The sequence below is a fragment of the Poecilia formosa genome, unplaced genomic scaffold, assembly GCF_000485575.1.
Source record: "Poecilia formosa unplaced genomic scaffold, Poecilia_formosa-5.1.2 Scaffold67, whole genome shotgun sequence".
Taxonomy (NCBI): domain Eukaryota; kingdom Metazoa; phylum Chordata; class Actinopteri; order Cyprinodontiformes; family Poeciliidae; genus Poecilia; species Poecilia formosa.
The window spans coordinates 2143079-2159105 of record NW_006800006.1 but is presented as its reverse complement, the minus strand read 5'-3'; the positions used below and the strand labels follow the sequence as shown (position 1 = coordinate 2159105).

The 16027-nt window shown below is 39.9% G+C and overlaps 2 protein-coding genes across 7 annotated transcripts in view; one reads left to right on the top strand and one right to left on the bottom strand.

Moving 5' to 3' along the window:
• ints15 (integrator complex subunit 15) overlaps nucleotides 1-11589 on the bottom strand; it is a 24876-nt gene extending 13287 nt beyond the window's left edge. Inside the window, exons 1-5 of one of the 3 annotated variants that reach the window (XM_016672922.1) lie at nucleotides 11486-11589; nucleotides 1231-1431; nucleotides 920-1141; nucleotides 296-461; nucleotides 18-201 (exon numbers count right to left, since the gene is read on the bottom strand). In XM_016672922.1, the coding sequence (XP_016528408.1) occupies nucleotides 18-201; nucleotides 296-461; nucleotides 920-1141; nucleotides 1231-1431; nucleotides 11486-11509 (797 nt within the window). In that variant the 5' untranslated portion in view covers nucleotides 11510-11589. Of the gene's footprint in view, nucleotides 1-17; nucleotides 202-295; nucleotides 462-919; nucleotides 1142-1230; nucleotides 1432-2769; nucleotides 2892-11485 lie in introns of those variants that run through there. The other 2 variants (XM_007554993.2, XM_016672923.1) reach the window with 2 other exon arrangements.
• On the top strand, nucleotides 3646-15615 carry LOC103140048 (regulator of G protein signaling 11). Of its 4 annotated transcripts, XM_007554994.2 has the most exons (17): nucleotides 3647-3781; nucleotides 4061-4157; nucleotides 4287-4337; nucleotides 5950-6056; nucleotides 6308-6359; nucleotides 6464-6522; nucleotides 6656-6732; nucleotides 6807-6888; nucleotides 9091-9159; nucleotides 9382-9405; nucleotides 9476-9537; nucleotides 9852-9965; nucleotides 11532-11647; nucleotides 12190-12277; nucleotides 13073-13211; nucleotides 13304-13386; nucleotides 13993-15226. In XM_007554994.2, the coding sequence occupies exons 1-17, from the start codon at nucleotides 3719-3721 to the stop codon at nucleotides 14111-14113; spliced, it is 1404 nt and encodes a 467-aa protein (XP_007555056.1). In that variant the 5' UTR covers nucleotides 3647-3718; the 3' UTR covers nucleotides 14114-15226. The 4 variants fall into 4 exon arrangements, with proteins under 4 accessions (XP_007555057.1, XP_007555056.1, XP_016528405.1 ...); XM_007554995.2 differs by lacking the exon at nucleotides 9852-9965 and having other exon boundaries at nucleotides 3646-3781; nucleotides 13993-15615; XM_016672919.1 differs by lacking the exons at nucleotides 4061-4157; nucleotides 4287-4337 and having other exon boundaries at nucleotides 3685-3781.
• The last annotated feature ends 412 nt before the right edge of the window (nucleotides 15616-16027 follow it).

The following is a 16027-nucleotide window of genomic DNA, read 5'->3' as shown; positions in this document are numbered from 1 at the left end:
CCTGCTTCTTGTCCCGCCTGTAGGCCAGCGGCGCTTTGATGCACCAGCGGATCAACCCACCAAGTGGTGTCATGTCCAGAGAGCTGATTGGCTGGCTGCCGGACAGGGGCGAGTTCAGGAAGGTGATCAGGACCAGCCGGGGGTCGTCTTGGATCCACGACACAATCATCTGGAGGAGCTCCATCGGAGGCGTGAGCTCGTCTGGAAAAATGAAAAAAAAAAAGACGTGTTGCCGAGGTTGCTAGGTATTCCGCTGTAACGCGGAGGATGTAATTTCTGCGTGATCCTGACGTACCGGAGGTGAGGTCATACAGAGTTGTGACGGCTGTGATGAACTGGCAGCAGAAGCGAGGGCTGGCGCTGTGGATGTTGTGAAGGGTGGGCCCAGATCCCGGTACCATGCTGCAGTAGTCGTCTACCAGCACCTGCGCCAGGCGGACGCAGTACACACGATGGGTCCTCTGTAGGCACAACCACAGGCAGGCAGAGCATGAACACTTTCACACTACACATGACAAGAGGCTTAAGAGTTTTATTCAAGGGCAACATATTAGAGGGGGCCAGAAATAAAAGCATAACACTCTATTCTGATTTTTTTTTGTAAAAATAAGCATCACCGTAAATTACTTTCCTTCTTCGTCACAATACTGCTGAAACGATGAATCGGATTAATCGATTATAGAAGTAGTCGTCAACTATTTTACGAATCGATTAATCCTTAACATTTATGGGCTCAACAAAGGCAATTTGCTGAAAGAACAACATATTGAGAGCAGCAATTAAGGCATTGCTGTACAAAAAATATATACGTTTTGCATTTAAGATAATAAGTAAGTAAGTAAATCTGTTCTACCTAAATCTCCTCGAGATTCATCACGATCGATCAGATTAATCGCCCCAGCCCTACGTGACTCCTCACCTGTAGCCAGGTGGCAGCACATTCCAGAATGGGAACCCTGCCCACAGCGACTGCCATGGAGACCAGTTTGCTCAGCAGCGCCATCCGACTCTCGTCCGCCTGGTTTCCTTGGAGATTGAAGAGAGCGGAGAACATGAGCTGGCGCACCGTGTCCCGACTCTGTTCCTGGAAACAGCTGCACATGATCTCCAGGAGCTGCAGCTCCTGCAGAGCACTCATCCTCTGTTGGAAAAAAATAATAATAATTGGTGTTTACATTTTGATGCTGTTGATTATTTACTCTACAGGACCTTTTGGGGGGAAGGGCTTACCCTGACAGGTGAGTTTCTGTCCTTGGGAGTGTGCAGGATAAACTCCTCGATCAGATCCAGGGTTTTGGAGTCGACCTGAGGGGGCTGCCTGCCCGACTGCACCATGTTGCAGATGTAGATGTCCAGGTGGTAGAGCAGCTCCTTGGCAGCGCTCAGCACGTCCCGAGGCAGCAATGACTGACGGATGTCACCCATCGCAACCTGACAGGGGAACGAAAACACACACACACACACACACACATTTAATGTCTGAATATCATCTTTACTGTGCAAATGTAGAGAACAGTTAGCCCCCTAGGGAATGTCGCGTCAACAGCTTTAAAGTCAATTTCTTCTGGAGAAATTTATCACTTTAGATAAATTATTTGTGTTTGAATGACGCTCGTTTGTTAGATTAAAGTGCCTTTTATACCCACTTTTATTTCTTTATATTAAAAAAATAAATGCAATAAAGTAATGTATAATATGGACAAGGCAGTATTAAACATATTTGTTATTAAACTCAAATTTCTGGATTTTTTTTTTTTTTTTTACTGGTTTCATGTAAAATGTTGAGGTTTGAAACAACAGAATAGTCTTATTAATCCCACAGCGGGGAGATTCACTTGGTACAGCAGCACAGTAACAAAATATACACCACTGAACATAAAATTCATTTTACTCCACATTACTACTCCATATAATATGGAGTAAAAGCAATTTTAAACAACTGTACATTCATAAAGTATCTACAAATAAAATAAAATGTAAATTAAATACAACCTGAAAACCAGTTCTTTTGTTCAAGGTCATATATGAAAAGCATGATTAGACTTACTGTTTATATAAATATCGCACTGAATGGACATATGATTGCACTGATTTTTGGCAACTAAAGTAATTAGTAATCAATGACTTCCTGGTTCCTTGGGGGTATAAATATGATGCAAGTCAAAGGCTAATTTATTTTGGCTATTGAGAACCAGGCTGGATGATAGTTAGCTTCCCACAGTGGAACTGAGCAGAATGATAAGGGAGGTAGAAACACTGCAGGTAAAAATGGCATTTTGGGGTCAACAAGTCTCCATAACAACCATTAGATGCTGTCCACGTGCGGACTGTTCATATCCCAAAAGGTGTTCCTGTTAAGAGTTAAATATACCTGGTTAGTTTGAAATTCTGCACGAGGCGCAATGATAATGCAAAGTTTACTTTGCTAAGTCAGTCAAAAGTAAAAGCAGCAACAAAGAGTAGTAATACAACAATGCGATAGTTTTTTTTGTAAAGAAATGGACAAATAACGACGCAAACAGAAACTAAATAGATAAAAAGAAAGTACTCATTTTAATGTCGGGTTTTAGACTGACCAACGCCCACTGAAAGTCCACAGAGTCAGGATTTTCCGTATTTCTGCAGCTCATCCTTGACTCGGTCCCTGTCCATTCTGCTATGCTTACTGTTAGCAAGGCAACAACTGGCGGCTATTTTTCAGCTTCGCGACCAAAACTCACACACGCTAGCTTTTCCTAGAAGACAAACAGACACGTTGCAAGCTTTTACCTCTTCGAAGACTCTAAATTCAGCAGAAAAATGATAAGTGGAGTAAAAATAAATAAAAAAATAAAATAAAAATAGACCTCACTAATGGAGAGAATGAACCACTTCCTCCTCCTACGGAAGCCTGCTTGGTATAAAAATTACCAGCATTGTCAGAGCAAATCTGATATAATAATATTAAAGTATATTGATGAATATAATATATTGAAAAATAGCATTAGTTATTTAACAATTATAAATAACATAAAATAAATTTAAATATTGTTAGCGTTAAAATATAAAATGAAAAACTACACAAAACATAAACAAAGAAATAAAATATTTATTTTCCACAATAACTTTAACTTGTATTTTTGAATTTTGATTTAGCACTTATTAGCACTTGAATTAGCAATTATCAATTTTGAATTGAAATTTTTTTTATTTTTAAGAGTCTTTCAAATGTTTTTAAAGCAAAGTTTCACCTATTTGACTTTTAAATTATCCTGCACAACATGGATTTTATTTATAAGCACACTTTAAATATTTCATCAAAATAAAATCAAAATAATACAAAATAATAAAAAAATAAATCAGATGTGACTAGTTTATTCGTTTAGATAGGAAAAACACGGAGTAATTACTGCATTTTTTATTTATTTATTTTTATTTTTTTTGCATTTGTTTTAACCAAAAATAAACTTTTAACATGGTAATTTGCTTTATTGTGTGATACACAAAAAATACAACATAAAAAAAACGTTTTTATTTCACTAAGTAACAGAAAATACACACGAATTCAACTACAAATCTTTGGTTTTTCATTATATAGACACGAGCGCGCCCACGGTATTCACGGAAACGCGCCTGCAGGGGGGGAAAAAGGGTGCACTGTCGCTGCCGCGCGCTCTCGACAGCACTTTGGTGTTTTGCACTTCGCCGTCCCGCCGGGTGATCTCTAGCATCCCGCAAGATGACAATTAACACCCTGGCTAAAGGAGGTCTGCAGCCGGAGCAAATGTCATGCTTTCGGAAGGTAACGCTTTTCAAATCCGCTAGCTGTTGTTTTTATATATAATTATATATATATTTATAGATAGATATAGATAGATTCTACTGTACAACAGGAGCGAACCGAGATAACCCAACATGCCTTCTATTGTGAGGTACTTTCTATTGCCTCACAATAGAAAATGAATATATCAAAACATGATTTAGCGTGGTTGTGTTTTGTTTCTGAACTTCTAACTTATTGATGAGCGCGTTTAATGCGAGTCTTTTCTGTGTTTCGTGCGCGCGTGCCCCCATTCGACAGATGGAGAAAGTGCTCGTGGCCATGCAGGACCCTGACATGGGCATGAAGATGAGAAATCAGAGGCTCCTCATCACTGTCATCCCACACGCCATGACAGGTGTGTGTATTTGTAAAAACACACTTTTATTGTCTGCTAACAACAAAAATATGACAACAAAAAAGGGACCTTCCAGAATATCAGAAATTACACTTTTTAAATTACATTTCCATGTTTTTAATTTTACAGGCCACGATATAATTACCTGGCTGATTCAGAAATACCACATCTGTGAGGAGGGTGAGTGCTCTGGGTGATAAAAGGTGTGTGACTATAGCTTGTTGTGTGTCATAGGAGAGTTGCCAGGATATGGTGTTTGCTCTCAAGATGAGACGAGGTAGATGTGATTCGGGTGTGTGTGTGTGTCTGTGTGTGTGTGTGTGTCGTGTGTCTGTGTACGCGCTTGCGTGCGTGCGCATGTGTGATCCAGAATCCAGGGGTGGCAGTTTCCAGTAAACAGGAATAGAGTGAGCCCCGTTGGGCCGGAGTTTGATTAAGTCGCTTGATGATGTGCGTTTGATTAGTGTTCTCTCGTGGTGGAGGTCCTCAGGGGATATTACCATGCCTGAACTAATTTGAAGGTTGGAAAAAAAAGGTGTACACTGTTCCTTTTTCACCCTGTATGGACTTAAGAGTGTGAATGAAGGTAATAAGGTGTCACTCAAAAAATAGGTCCCTAAAACTTGAATTTAGCTTAGTTCAGTTTATTAATATAGTGCCAATTCATAACTACCATCTTCTAAACACCAAACGGATCCAATTTTTACACAGAACCAGTGACTGTTTCTGATATGGGCGGCATGGGCAATCACCCAGGGTGGCATCTTATATAGGGGGCGGAATGAGAGTACTCAGATTTTTGTTTTTCAATGCAAAATTCCTCTTTCAGATCAATTAAATCACATAGTCTGATTTAAATGGATTTAATCGAATTCTCATTTGATACTATTTGTATAATTCTGTGCAGTTGAATTCAGTACATGATTTGAATTCAATTCAAAATTCACAAATACATTATTGATCCCAAAGGGAAATTTAAATGTTGTTTTGGCTTGTTCAATTAAACAGTTGTTATAGATGGCGATGTCTGTGGGAAGGATACATCTCCTGTAGCAGTCTATGTTACAACAAATTTGAGGAAGCCTCTGACTGAAGACACTCTGTTTTTCAGTGACAGTTTCATAAAGAGGACGGCCATTACTTTCCACCAACCTTAACGCCTTCTTCTGAGCAAGCAAGTGGTGATAGTGGAAATTAAGTACTTCAGTTTATTCTGGTAGAAAAATAACAGCATATTACCAGATATACACCAACCCTATGGTGAAACATGGTGGTGGCAGCATCATGCTATAGGGATGTTGAAAAAGAGCCATACAACGTTTGCTAACAACGTGTTCCAGTCAGATGAGACTACAGAAAACTGTGGTCTCAGAAAACTGATATCATCCTTAACACATCATCGCCATGTTGATTTTTTATTTATTTTTTCACCACAGGCAGGAAGCTGCTAATAAAGGGCAATCCTGAAAATAAGACTTGAGAGCGGGGCGGAGGTTCGCTTCCAGGAGGACAGCGAGCCTAAATATACTGCTGGGATGGCAAACTGAATGATTTAGATCACAGCAATATGGTCTAGTCGAAGTCCAGATCTAAATTTTTTACCAGCTCGGTCTGGAAACTCCTATGAAAAATTTTCCTGGGAGGCGCCACTGTCAGTGGGACTATATACAAGTGAATGAAATGCTATTCAAATTGTCTTTGTAGACAAACTGCCAAAAATCATGAATATGTTTTCTTAATATTACACTTCCTAATGCATATTCTCATCTTCTTCTTTTTCTTTGTTTATCAGAGGCCCTGCATCTTGGCGAGATGCTGGTCAAATACGGATACATCTACCCTCTCAAAGAGCCCCGCTGCCTGGTGTTACGACCCGACGAGTCGCCTTACCGCTTCCAGGTCAGACCATCAGCTGCATGTTTGTATCCACAGCAAGAAAAGAAAAATGTCTTCCTCACGCCTAACTTTACCTACACTGCCACTTTAACTCTGATAGTATCTTATCTCCGATTTTCACTCTGTGTCTCCATCAGTCAAATTCCTAAATGAATCCCCTCATTCATCTGTCAGCGTCTGTTTCTCTTCTTTTATTGTCCGTGTGAAGAACGATATCAGTTTAAAAAAAAAAAAAATTGCTGTGTTTTTCCCAGACTCCTTATTTCTGGACAAGTACCCGCTGGCCCGCCTCAGAACTGGACTATGGTAGTAAAATCTGTAAAATGTTTTTAAACCTCATAAGGAAGAAAAAGACAGAACTAGCACTAATCTTCTCTCTTTTATATTTCTCTTTGCTTTTACTTCCACAGCGATCTACTTGGCTAAAAAGAACATCAGAAAACAAGGAGAACTGATGGAATATGAAAAGGTAGGGACCGTGTGCGTGTGTATCCTAGAAGCAGAGAATGAGTGTGTGTGATGAATTATGTAGGAATGAGTTTGCTTGTGTCATCACTCCTCTTCCGTCCGTTTCTCCCCACCCCACCCTCATGCCTTTTTAGGAGAGGTACAGTCTGTTGCACAAGCGGATCAACCACACCTGGGACTTTGTGGTGATGCAAGCCAGAGAGCAACTGAGGTACACTTACACGCAGCCGCTCCCACGCGCCATTAAACATGCATACCAACTTCCGCTGTGATTTCTGTTTATAGGGCCTCCAAACAGAGGAGGAAGGCCGACCGAATTGTCCTAGAATGTCAGGAGCAGGCGTACTGGCTCATCAACAGGCCGCCGGTAGTCTCACCATTACACCAATACTGCTTTCTTTTCTATACTAATACAATTCATCTAAAGCAGCAAAAGTTATGGTACCCTTTAGAAAAAGACATTATGATTAACCCATGAAGCTTCACACAAACCTGCTCTGGGAAGCTTGACCAATTTATGATGACAGAGAAAAGAGTTGATTTCTGCATTTAGGTTTTTGGAACAAAGAAAAAAAAAATTGTACTTTGCAGACAGACACAGAGAGGTTTCTGGAATGGAGCATTCCTTACTTGTGGGAATAAAATGGGCAAGTGCGTGATGTGTAACCTAATGGATTCTTTGTGCCATTACTTTTGCTGTGCAAATATCTGTGTAGATATTTAAAGAAAAAACATTGAAAACGTGCTCAAATTAGCTCAGTTACAGGCTGCAGAGCCCTTTAATTTCTGTGCTATGTCACACTATGCTACATTATCCCATGCTATGTTATGCCATGATATGCTATGCTATATTATAACCATTCTATGCTATGTCATGAAATGCTATGCTATATAATACCATGTCAAGCTGTATTATCCTGTACTTTGCCATACTATCTTATACTATGCTATACAATACTATATTATACCATGTTATGCTATGATATGCTAAGTATACTATGTTAAGCTAGGCTTGACTCAAACACTATATTATTTGATGCTATGCTATCCTAGGCTAGTCAGAACTATCATGTTATGCTAGGATACACTTCATTGTAGCTACTGTGCTATATCACTACACATTGGTAAATATGCTTTAGTCAAAACTTTTGTAGTGGTATAGTTTTAGTTTCACCCAGTCCAGCTTTACAAAAGTAATGCTATATTGCATTTTAGGCAACAAAATGTTTATTTTTCTTATTTAAAAAGGGAATAAGATTATTTGTTCATTTGGATCTTTTACTAGACCTCTAATATTGTATGAAAAGACTTAAGTGATTAATGGAAAAATATGTAGAATGTGCCAACTTTTCAGTCTGACTAATTGTCAGAATAATTGACTACTAGGATAATCATTAGATGCAGCCCTAGTCCTTACTGTGGATGTTAAAAAAGTTACGGTTTCTCCAGTTCCAATTTCGTACTTTGTGCTTGCATCCTGAGAACCGATTTTTATACAAGTTTATGATTTGTGTTTTTAAAATCCAATTATTCCACAATAACTATCTGATTCACTACTGCTTTTTTTTTTAAGCTACAACGGTAGCTATTGAAAAACTGTTAAGGACCGCACAATCAGAGGTCCCACTAATGCTCATCCACAGTTCCCCGCGTGTGCCTCACCGCATGCAATATTCAGACTATCTGTTAAAAGCCAGAGCTGACAAAAGCACAGACACAGTGTTGTGGGGTGGAAAGAAATAAGAAAATCTCCAGCTCTTCAGTGCATAAACCTCCTTTTATCCTCACACAAACACATGCAGAGGAAGAGGAGAGGTTTAAAAGAAAAAAGTGGAGGAAAGACGCAAAGGAGAGAGCTGTGAGGTGTAGCAGGGTTTGCATAGGGACTCCATGTGGTAGACCTTATGAATTAAGGAAGAGGGCTCAGGGAAGAGAAAAAAAACTTTGGAATTGAAGGAAGAGTTGGTGGTGTGGAAAACAACAGGAAGGTTCAAACTTGTCCAGTCAGCGTGACACATTTCTGTACAAACACACAGCAGACCCAAAATGCTTTATAATATGTCTAATTGTACACATTTAAAGCAGCATTGTGTAACTTTTATAAAAATATATTTTTTAACATATTTGTTGAATTGAAACTGCTGCTATGTTGCGACAGTATGGCATCATACATAATCTGTGGGGGGGGGGAAATAAAACAAGCTATGCTGCAGTTAGCATAGCCTGTTGTGAATGCTACGGCTAATTAGCATGGCAGCAGATAAGCATTTTTTTTTTCTGTAATGGCAATATGCTTCTCCGCCATTCGCACACTGAGCGGCGTACACGAGCGTGACTGACCGTGCCAAGACCCGCCTCCTGGCTCTGATTGGTTGTTTTTGGTTGGTGCATTTCTTCAGACTGCATAGCGGCTAAAGGAAGAGGAGAGCGGAGGAGATCAATCTTTTCACAGATTATTTTTCTCATACCATACTTTCACGAGTTTCAGCAAATATGTAAAAAATATATATTTATTCGTTATAAAGGTTTCATCCTTAGTTATAATGTTTTTTGTTATTATTTTTCTTAGCCCGGGGTGCAGAACATGTTGGACTGGGGTCTGGAGCGACCAAACAACTCCAGCACACGAGTCCCTCTGGTCGGATCCTCATCTTCTCCCCCATTTCAATCAGTTTATTGCATTAGCATTACCCTCTCTCTCTAACTCTGCCGCTGCTTTCCTTTTTTCTTTGTTTTTCTTGCTGCTCGGGTTACGTCAAAGTAAGTGCTCGATTTGTTGACAGCTGTTACATCTACCTGCAAATCAAGTCAGTGTGCAACCTTAAGTTGACAATGCCGTCTCACCGTCTTCCAGAACTAGAACAGCGACTACTACAAAAGCGAGGTAAATAACGCGTCGCTGCAGCTCAGACGTGCAGCGACGCGTTTATCACATCTGTCTTCATCCTTAACAGATTGAAACATCCAGACGAGCCCTCGGAAGAAACCGAGTAAAGTCCTCTGTCTGCCTCGAAGGGTATGTGTCGGTTCGATTTAGGTCTGTGCGCACGTTCTCATGTGTCCGTTAGATCTTATGTGCATAAGGCGCACACGTTCACATGTGCGCCTTATGCACATAAGATCTAATGGATACGCTGTTGCTTGGACCAAATTCCTCCACCCACTAAGCTTACTGCTCCCTCCATAAGAGCAGCTAATGGAGCCTTCCTGGGGCAAGTTGGAATTAGTGGCCATTAACTGCTGCGTTCTGCTGCACTAATACAATAAATCTCTGTGTGTGTGTGTGCGGGTGTTTTTGTGTGTGTGCGGCATGCCTTTGCATCTGTGCAGCTTTGTCAAGTACAGCGAGCAGTACCAGAACCACGATCCCATAATGCAGGGCTGCCTTCCCAGTAACCCCTGGATCTCTGATGACATTGCATACTGGACGATGAACTCAGAAATGTAAGACGAGACGCGATCGTACCGGTGGAGTTCACCGCTTTTACTGGAACTCAACGAGAAAGACGTAGCCAAGCTAGCTTTTGTTGAAGTTTGGCGACGGTTAAGCTAATTGCAGAACAAAAGAATCTAAAATGATTCGGTTCCTCATGTCACCACAACCGTCTGGTTGGTCCTATAATTAATAAGCTTTTCTGCACGTCTCCTGTGGGATAGTCACACCCCTCCTCCTCCGTCTGACAGGGTTGGAAGGTTTCCATGCAGTCACTCTAATCTTTAGTTTCCATCACAGATTTCTCAGTTGGCTGGATTTCTCCAAAACATTGTCAGAGAAACTCTTTATATATATATATATATATACATATATATATATACACCTACTAAACCCTGAAATAAATTCAACTTTGATTGATTCTACAAGCTTTTTTGTTGTTGTTGTGAATTTTAAGGTTTCTAACCAACTGGTGTTGATACAACCACAGCGATGACAAAGAATGACCAGTGCATAGAAATTATTCAGTGTACTAACCAACTGATGGACTAAATAACCACTACTGATGCAGACAACTACAGAGAGTGATTATGGAAAGTGATAAATGTTTGGACAGTTGTGTTGTCCATCTTTACTAACTAACCGACTAACTTTGATGCAGCTACGAAGTTTGATTAACTAAATAACTGATTCATGTCAAAGTATGAATCAGTTACTTTCTATCAAGACATTAATCAATGTTGTCCACCTGTACTAACTAACTAACTAACTAACTTTGATACAACTATTAAATGTGATTAACTAAGAAACAGATTGATGTCAAGGCATTAATCAATTTTGTCCATCCACGCTAATTAACTAACTAACAATGATACGAGCATACCAGAAATGATCAGGTGTACTAACTAAATAACTAACATCGATACAGCAACAAAGACCGTCTCTATAAAGTGATAAAGGTCTAGACATTGATCAGTGTTGGTCATCTGTACTAACTAACTTACTAACAAACTGTAACTGTTACTTGTTAGACCAACTCAAGGTCGCGCATTACTGTGAAATAAAAGGAAAATGATTCATGGCGCCAATGAGTCAGTCCTCCATTAAACCTTCTGCTGCAGGTCTTCTGGCTTGAGTTTCTGCCAGCTTTGCACATCTACAGTCTAACATTCTTGCCAATTCTTATTTTTAAAATAGCTAAAGTTTTAATGGAGAGGCTCCGCAGCAGTTGGACTGAGGTCTGGAGATCGACCGAGTCATTAAAACACGTTGAATATGCTGCGATCTGAAAACCACTCAACTAATTAGTTCATGTGTTATAGTGGAATGTTCCACAGTTACACGAATATTTAAAACAAATATCGAAGAGTAGGAAGCTTTTGACTGACAAAAGTCATTTTTACAAACAATTTGATCATCTCATGATCTTACTTCTCCGACCCGCAGTCGGACCGTCTTTTGTCGTGTGTTTGCCTGATGTTCTATCAGAAGGCGAGAACAACGGAGGGAGAAAACAAACTGTTGTACTGACCGACCAGGAACCGTCTGATGACATGACCTGTGTGTGTTTGCTGCAGAGTGCCCGTTCCCACTCGTCTTCGCGTGGAGCGCTGGAGCTTCAGCTTCATGGAGCTGCTGTCCGACGCCATGGGGAGGCGGGAGTTCATGACCTACCTGGAGAAAGAGTTCAGCGGTGAGAATCAGTGGCTGAAACGCTGGTGAAGCTCTGCAAACCTGGGACAGTCTGATGAAAATTTCATTCAAGTACTTCTTATACTGATTCTTATAGAAATTAATGTGTCAAATCCTCTACATGTTACTTTTAAGTTTGATCTATATTCATAATAGCAGTCAGAGTTTCCTCCTGAAAGATCAGAGGAAGAAAAGAAGTATAACTTCAACACCCAGTTAACAGAAAGGATGACAAAAAAAAGTCAATGGATAAAGAAAACAAATTGTGATGAAAAACATCCATAGAAGAAAAATCCTGAAAAGAAAGGATACGAATGGAAACTGGAGGGAAAAACTACTTAAAGGATTTGTTCATCCATGCAGACACGGCCTATAAAATATTGCCAGAGGCTAACATTTTCCTCAGAGACCTCCTTATGCTATAAATATATTTTCTTTCCTTCGTCATTGTTTCTGCTCCTCAATGTTTGTGTGTGTGTGTGTGTGTGTGTGTGTGTGTGTGTGTGTGTGTGTGTGTGTGCGCGTTTGTGTGGTTACTCTCAGCGGAGAACCTGCACTTCTGGCAGGCGTGTGAGGAAATTAGACACGGAGAAAGTTCCAAGATCATAGAGAAAGTGGAGGATGTTTACAAGTGAGTGCGCGCGCACACGCGCACACACACACACACACACACACACACAAACCGGTTGAATGTTTACAGTGTCTTAAATACAAATGTATTTAGTAGTAATAATGTAAAAATATTTCAGTTTGTGGAAACAAGCAGAAAAACTTGCATGCTCACTCCTCAGGTTGTATGCTTTTCAAATTCCCCAGTAGCCACATGAATGTCAGAACGTCAGACGTTTTTTTTTTTTTTAAGATGGCCGCCGACCTTACAACTTTGAAGGGATGAGACAAACTCAGATGCCAAAACTGAAACTGAGGACTTTGGTTTTATGTTTCATCAGTCATCGACTGGGAGGAAATGAAGACGATGCGACACAGACTGAGACAGTCGTCTTAACCGTTAGCGTTAGCTTCTGCTAATTTTTTAAATGTGTTTAGTGGTTCAGCATTAGCGGACCTGAGAGTTTTGTTTAGCAAATTCATTGGACTTGTTGGTTCGCCGTGTCCACCACTGGCAATGACTACTGCGGATTTTAGTACAAACATATATTCTCCATTACAACCATTTTGAAAACTGTCCACAAGAAAAAGGGCACAGGGTTCAAAAATATTGGTATTTTGAATCATATATACATATATATTAATTATAGGGCTCCAAACACATTCATCTAATTGATTATAATGGTGCATAAATTCACTTTTCATAACGGTGGCCATTTTGAACAATCAAAACAAAATGTTGATCAGTACACATGATTTTTAACTCTATCTAGGAGCATGATTTTTATTTATTTATTTGACTTTTTTTGTTATCTAGAAACTTCCTGGCCCCTGGAGCGGCCCGTTGGGTCAACATCGACAGCAAGACGATGGATAAAACCTTAGAGGGGATCAAACGGCCGCATCGCTTCGTCATGGACGACGCACAGATGCACATCTACTTCCTCATGAAGAAGGTTTTTAGCAGTTTTCACCTATCAGATAATTTGGAAAAGATGATTATGGATTATGGATTTCGTGTTCCCATTCTTTAACAACGTGCGTCTAGGACTCTTACCCCAGGTATCTGAAATCTGACCTGTACAAAAACATGCTGGCTAAAGCCGTCGTCCCCCAGGAGACCAAGAAAAGGTAACATCTCATTTCTACAACGGCATATTAGGGGCCGTTGTAGACAGAAAAAACAAAAAAAGGGGACAAATTTTCCACCAGAAAAATCTGAAATTTTGAAATTAAGCTCAGAAATTGTATACAAAATAAAGGTAAATTTCTCAGTTTGAAAAGTCAAAAATTTCTGGAAAAAAAACCAGTATCTTTTTGAGATTAATCTAAGATATTTTCTAGAAAATACTTAGAAATTTTTGAGTTTGAAAATATGAAATTTGCTTAAAAAAATTAATTTTGAGGTTAACCTCAGAAAATTAGCAAGAAAAGAACTCAGAAATTTTGACAATCTCAGATATTTTCTAGAAAATACTGGGAGATTTGCTAGAGAAAACAGAAATTTTGACATTAATATCAGAACTTTTCTAAAGAAAAAAAAACAGAAATTTTGCAGTTTGAAAAGATGAAAAATTTCTAGAAAAACTAAATTTTTTATTTTGTTTGGCGGAAATTTAACCCTGCCCCCCCCCCAATCCTCCCATCTACAATGGCTCTAACATGTCGTCATACATTTCTGCTCTGAGTGAGTGCGCCTGCCTGTGAGTCAAACCGTCCTCCTCTCGCCTCCCGTAGCGTGTTCCCCTTCATGAGGCGCCAGCGGCACTCCAGCCCCTCCCCGGCTCAGGCCGGCGCCCAGGCGGCGGAGGAAGACGGCCGAGCAGGTACCAACTCCGCAGCGGGCTCCCACTTCTGATCCGGGGTTTCCCCTCAGAACATTACTCCAGCCTCCATCGTCTCCATCGTTCACCACGGCAACCAACCATGGATTAATTATCTTCAGCAGATTTCTTAAAAATCATTCTGAATGCAAGAGGCAGAGCTACTGCAACAGAAACATCTCATCTGCGCATGAGCAGTTCACAGCAACTTTTCTGCATCCTTCCTAAACTCAAACAGCGCTGTGGCCATTTGCTTTAGATATTGTCCTTCATTCCAGCTGTTCAGTTTCTCCCTCAGACATATGTAGACATATCTTTGTTAGCCTTTTCGGTGATATTTTCCTTCCGTCTGTCTGTCCAGTCCACCCCATGCTGGAGCCGCACCATTGTGATTGCTGTAAATCTTGCTCGAGCACGTTTTTCATCCCAATAAAAAGTCATGAGAGCAGTCGGCGTTGTGTTTGCCATCAGTTCTGCATGTGGTTAGAATGTCCATTCATGAGTTATTTGTCTTTTCTCTTACTTTGTTTTATTTTCTGTTATCTCCGTGTAACGGTGGTACGTACCGTACGTACACTCTAACGTGCTCAGACACCTGGGAACCCAAACCGACCTGTGAAGGTCCACAGATCCTTTCCGATTTCTGATTTGCTACGACGTCACAGAAAGAAGCGATGCGTCATCCAGACGTGCGCCTCCATTTAACTCACCTGGTATACCCTATGAAAAGCCTGCAAAACGATGACATCACCATCTGTTTACATAAGATTTTGAATTTGAATCAGGTCTATCTGATTATTTTGGAATTAAACAGACATAAACAATGTTGGTAATCATAGTTAACCTACGGCTTCATGAATGCTAGGCTAGTTAGCATAGTTAGCGATGACGGTGGATAAACGGTTTTCCTGTAATGGCGTTTCTCAGTCTTTAGCGTTGCAGCCTCACAAGGATGATTGACAGCGCCAACACCCGCCTCCTGGCTCTGATTGGTTGTTTTTAGTCATGAGCGGTGGGGCGGTGGGTTTCTTTGGTAGTTCTGGCAGGAGGTGGAGGAAATCGATTTTTTCAGCTTATCTGTCCAATGGCAAACCATCAGGACATGGTAACAGTTTGAACAAATATGTAAAAAAAAAAAAAAAATCTTTAGAAAATGGGTCGTTTTTTACACTGTGTATTTGAGCATCTGATTTTAACTGTAACTGACAAATGATAAAATCAAAATGACCACATTTCCAGCAAATTATAATATTAAACCTCTTTTCTGTCGAGTCTCGAGTTGATGATACAACATAATAAACTTACTGTTATGATACTTTACCGCCTGGGTGAGCCATAGGTCAGAGATCAGAGGCCTAAACAAAGAAAGGTCAGGTACCAGACTGAAAATGAGCAAAAAAGTTTAGAAAACTGTTAAAAGCTGGAGACCTACTCATGAAAACAAAACACCTTAGTATTGCCAGACAGCTCGGGAAAAATTATGATTTTTTTAAATTTAGTTTTGAATTGTGTTGTAGATTACAAAACTACATTATCATAAATATGAAAACACAAGCTTCTTGGTGTTAAACTCCGACAACGCTCCTGTGAGCAGTAGTTCATTCTGTCTGCCTGGCTCCCTCTACTGGCTGCGTCTGGCAGCTCAGCTATTCAAAATGATAAATCTTTCATTAAGACGATAATCAACGACCTGTGTACATGGAGAAAAATGAGTCAATTTACACCAGACAATCTCATACGTTTTCTAGAAATTACAAGGAAATTTCTGAGTTTGAAAATTTGCAAATTTGCTAGAAAAAAAAGGAATAAAAACATGAAAATTTCTGATTTTCAAAAGTCAAAAATGTTGAACTTTTGAAGTTTATTTTCTTCATATTTCTGAGATTCATCTCAAAATTTCAGGTTTTTCTAGCAACATTTTGAATACAGCAACACAGCAGATATTTCCA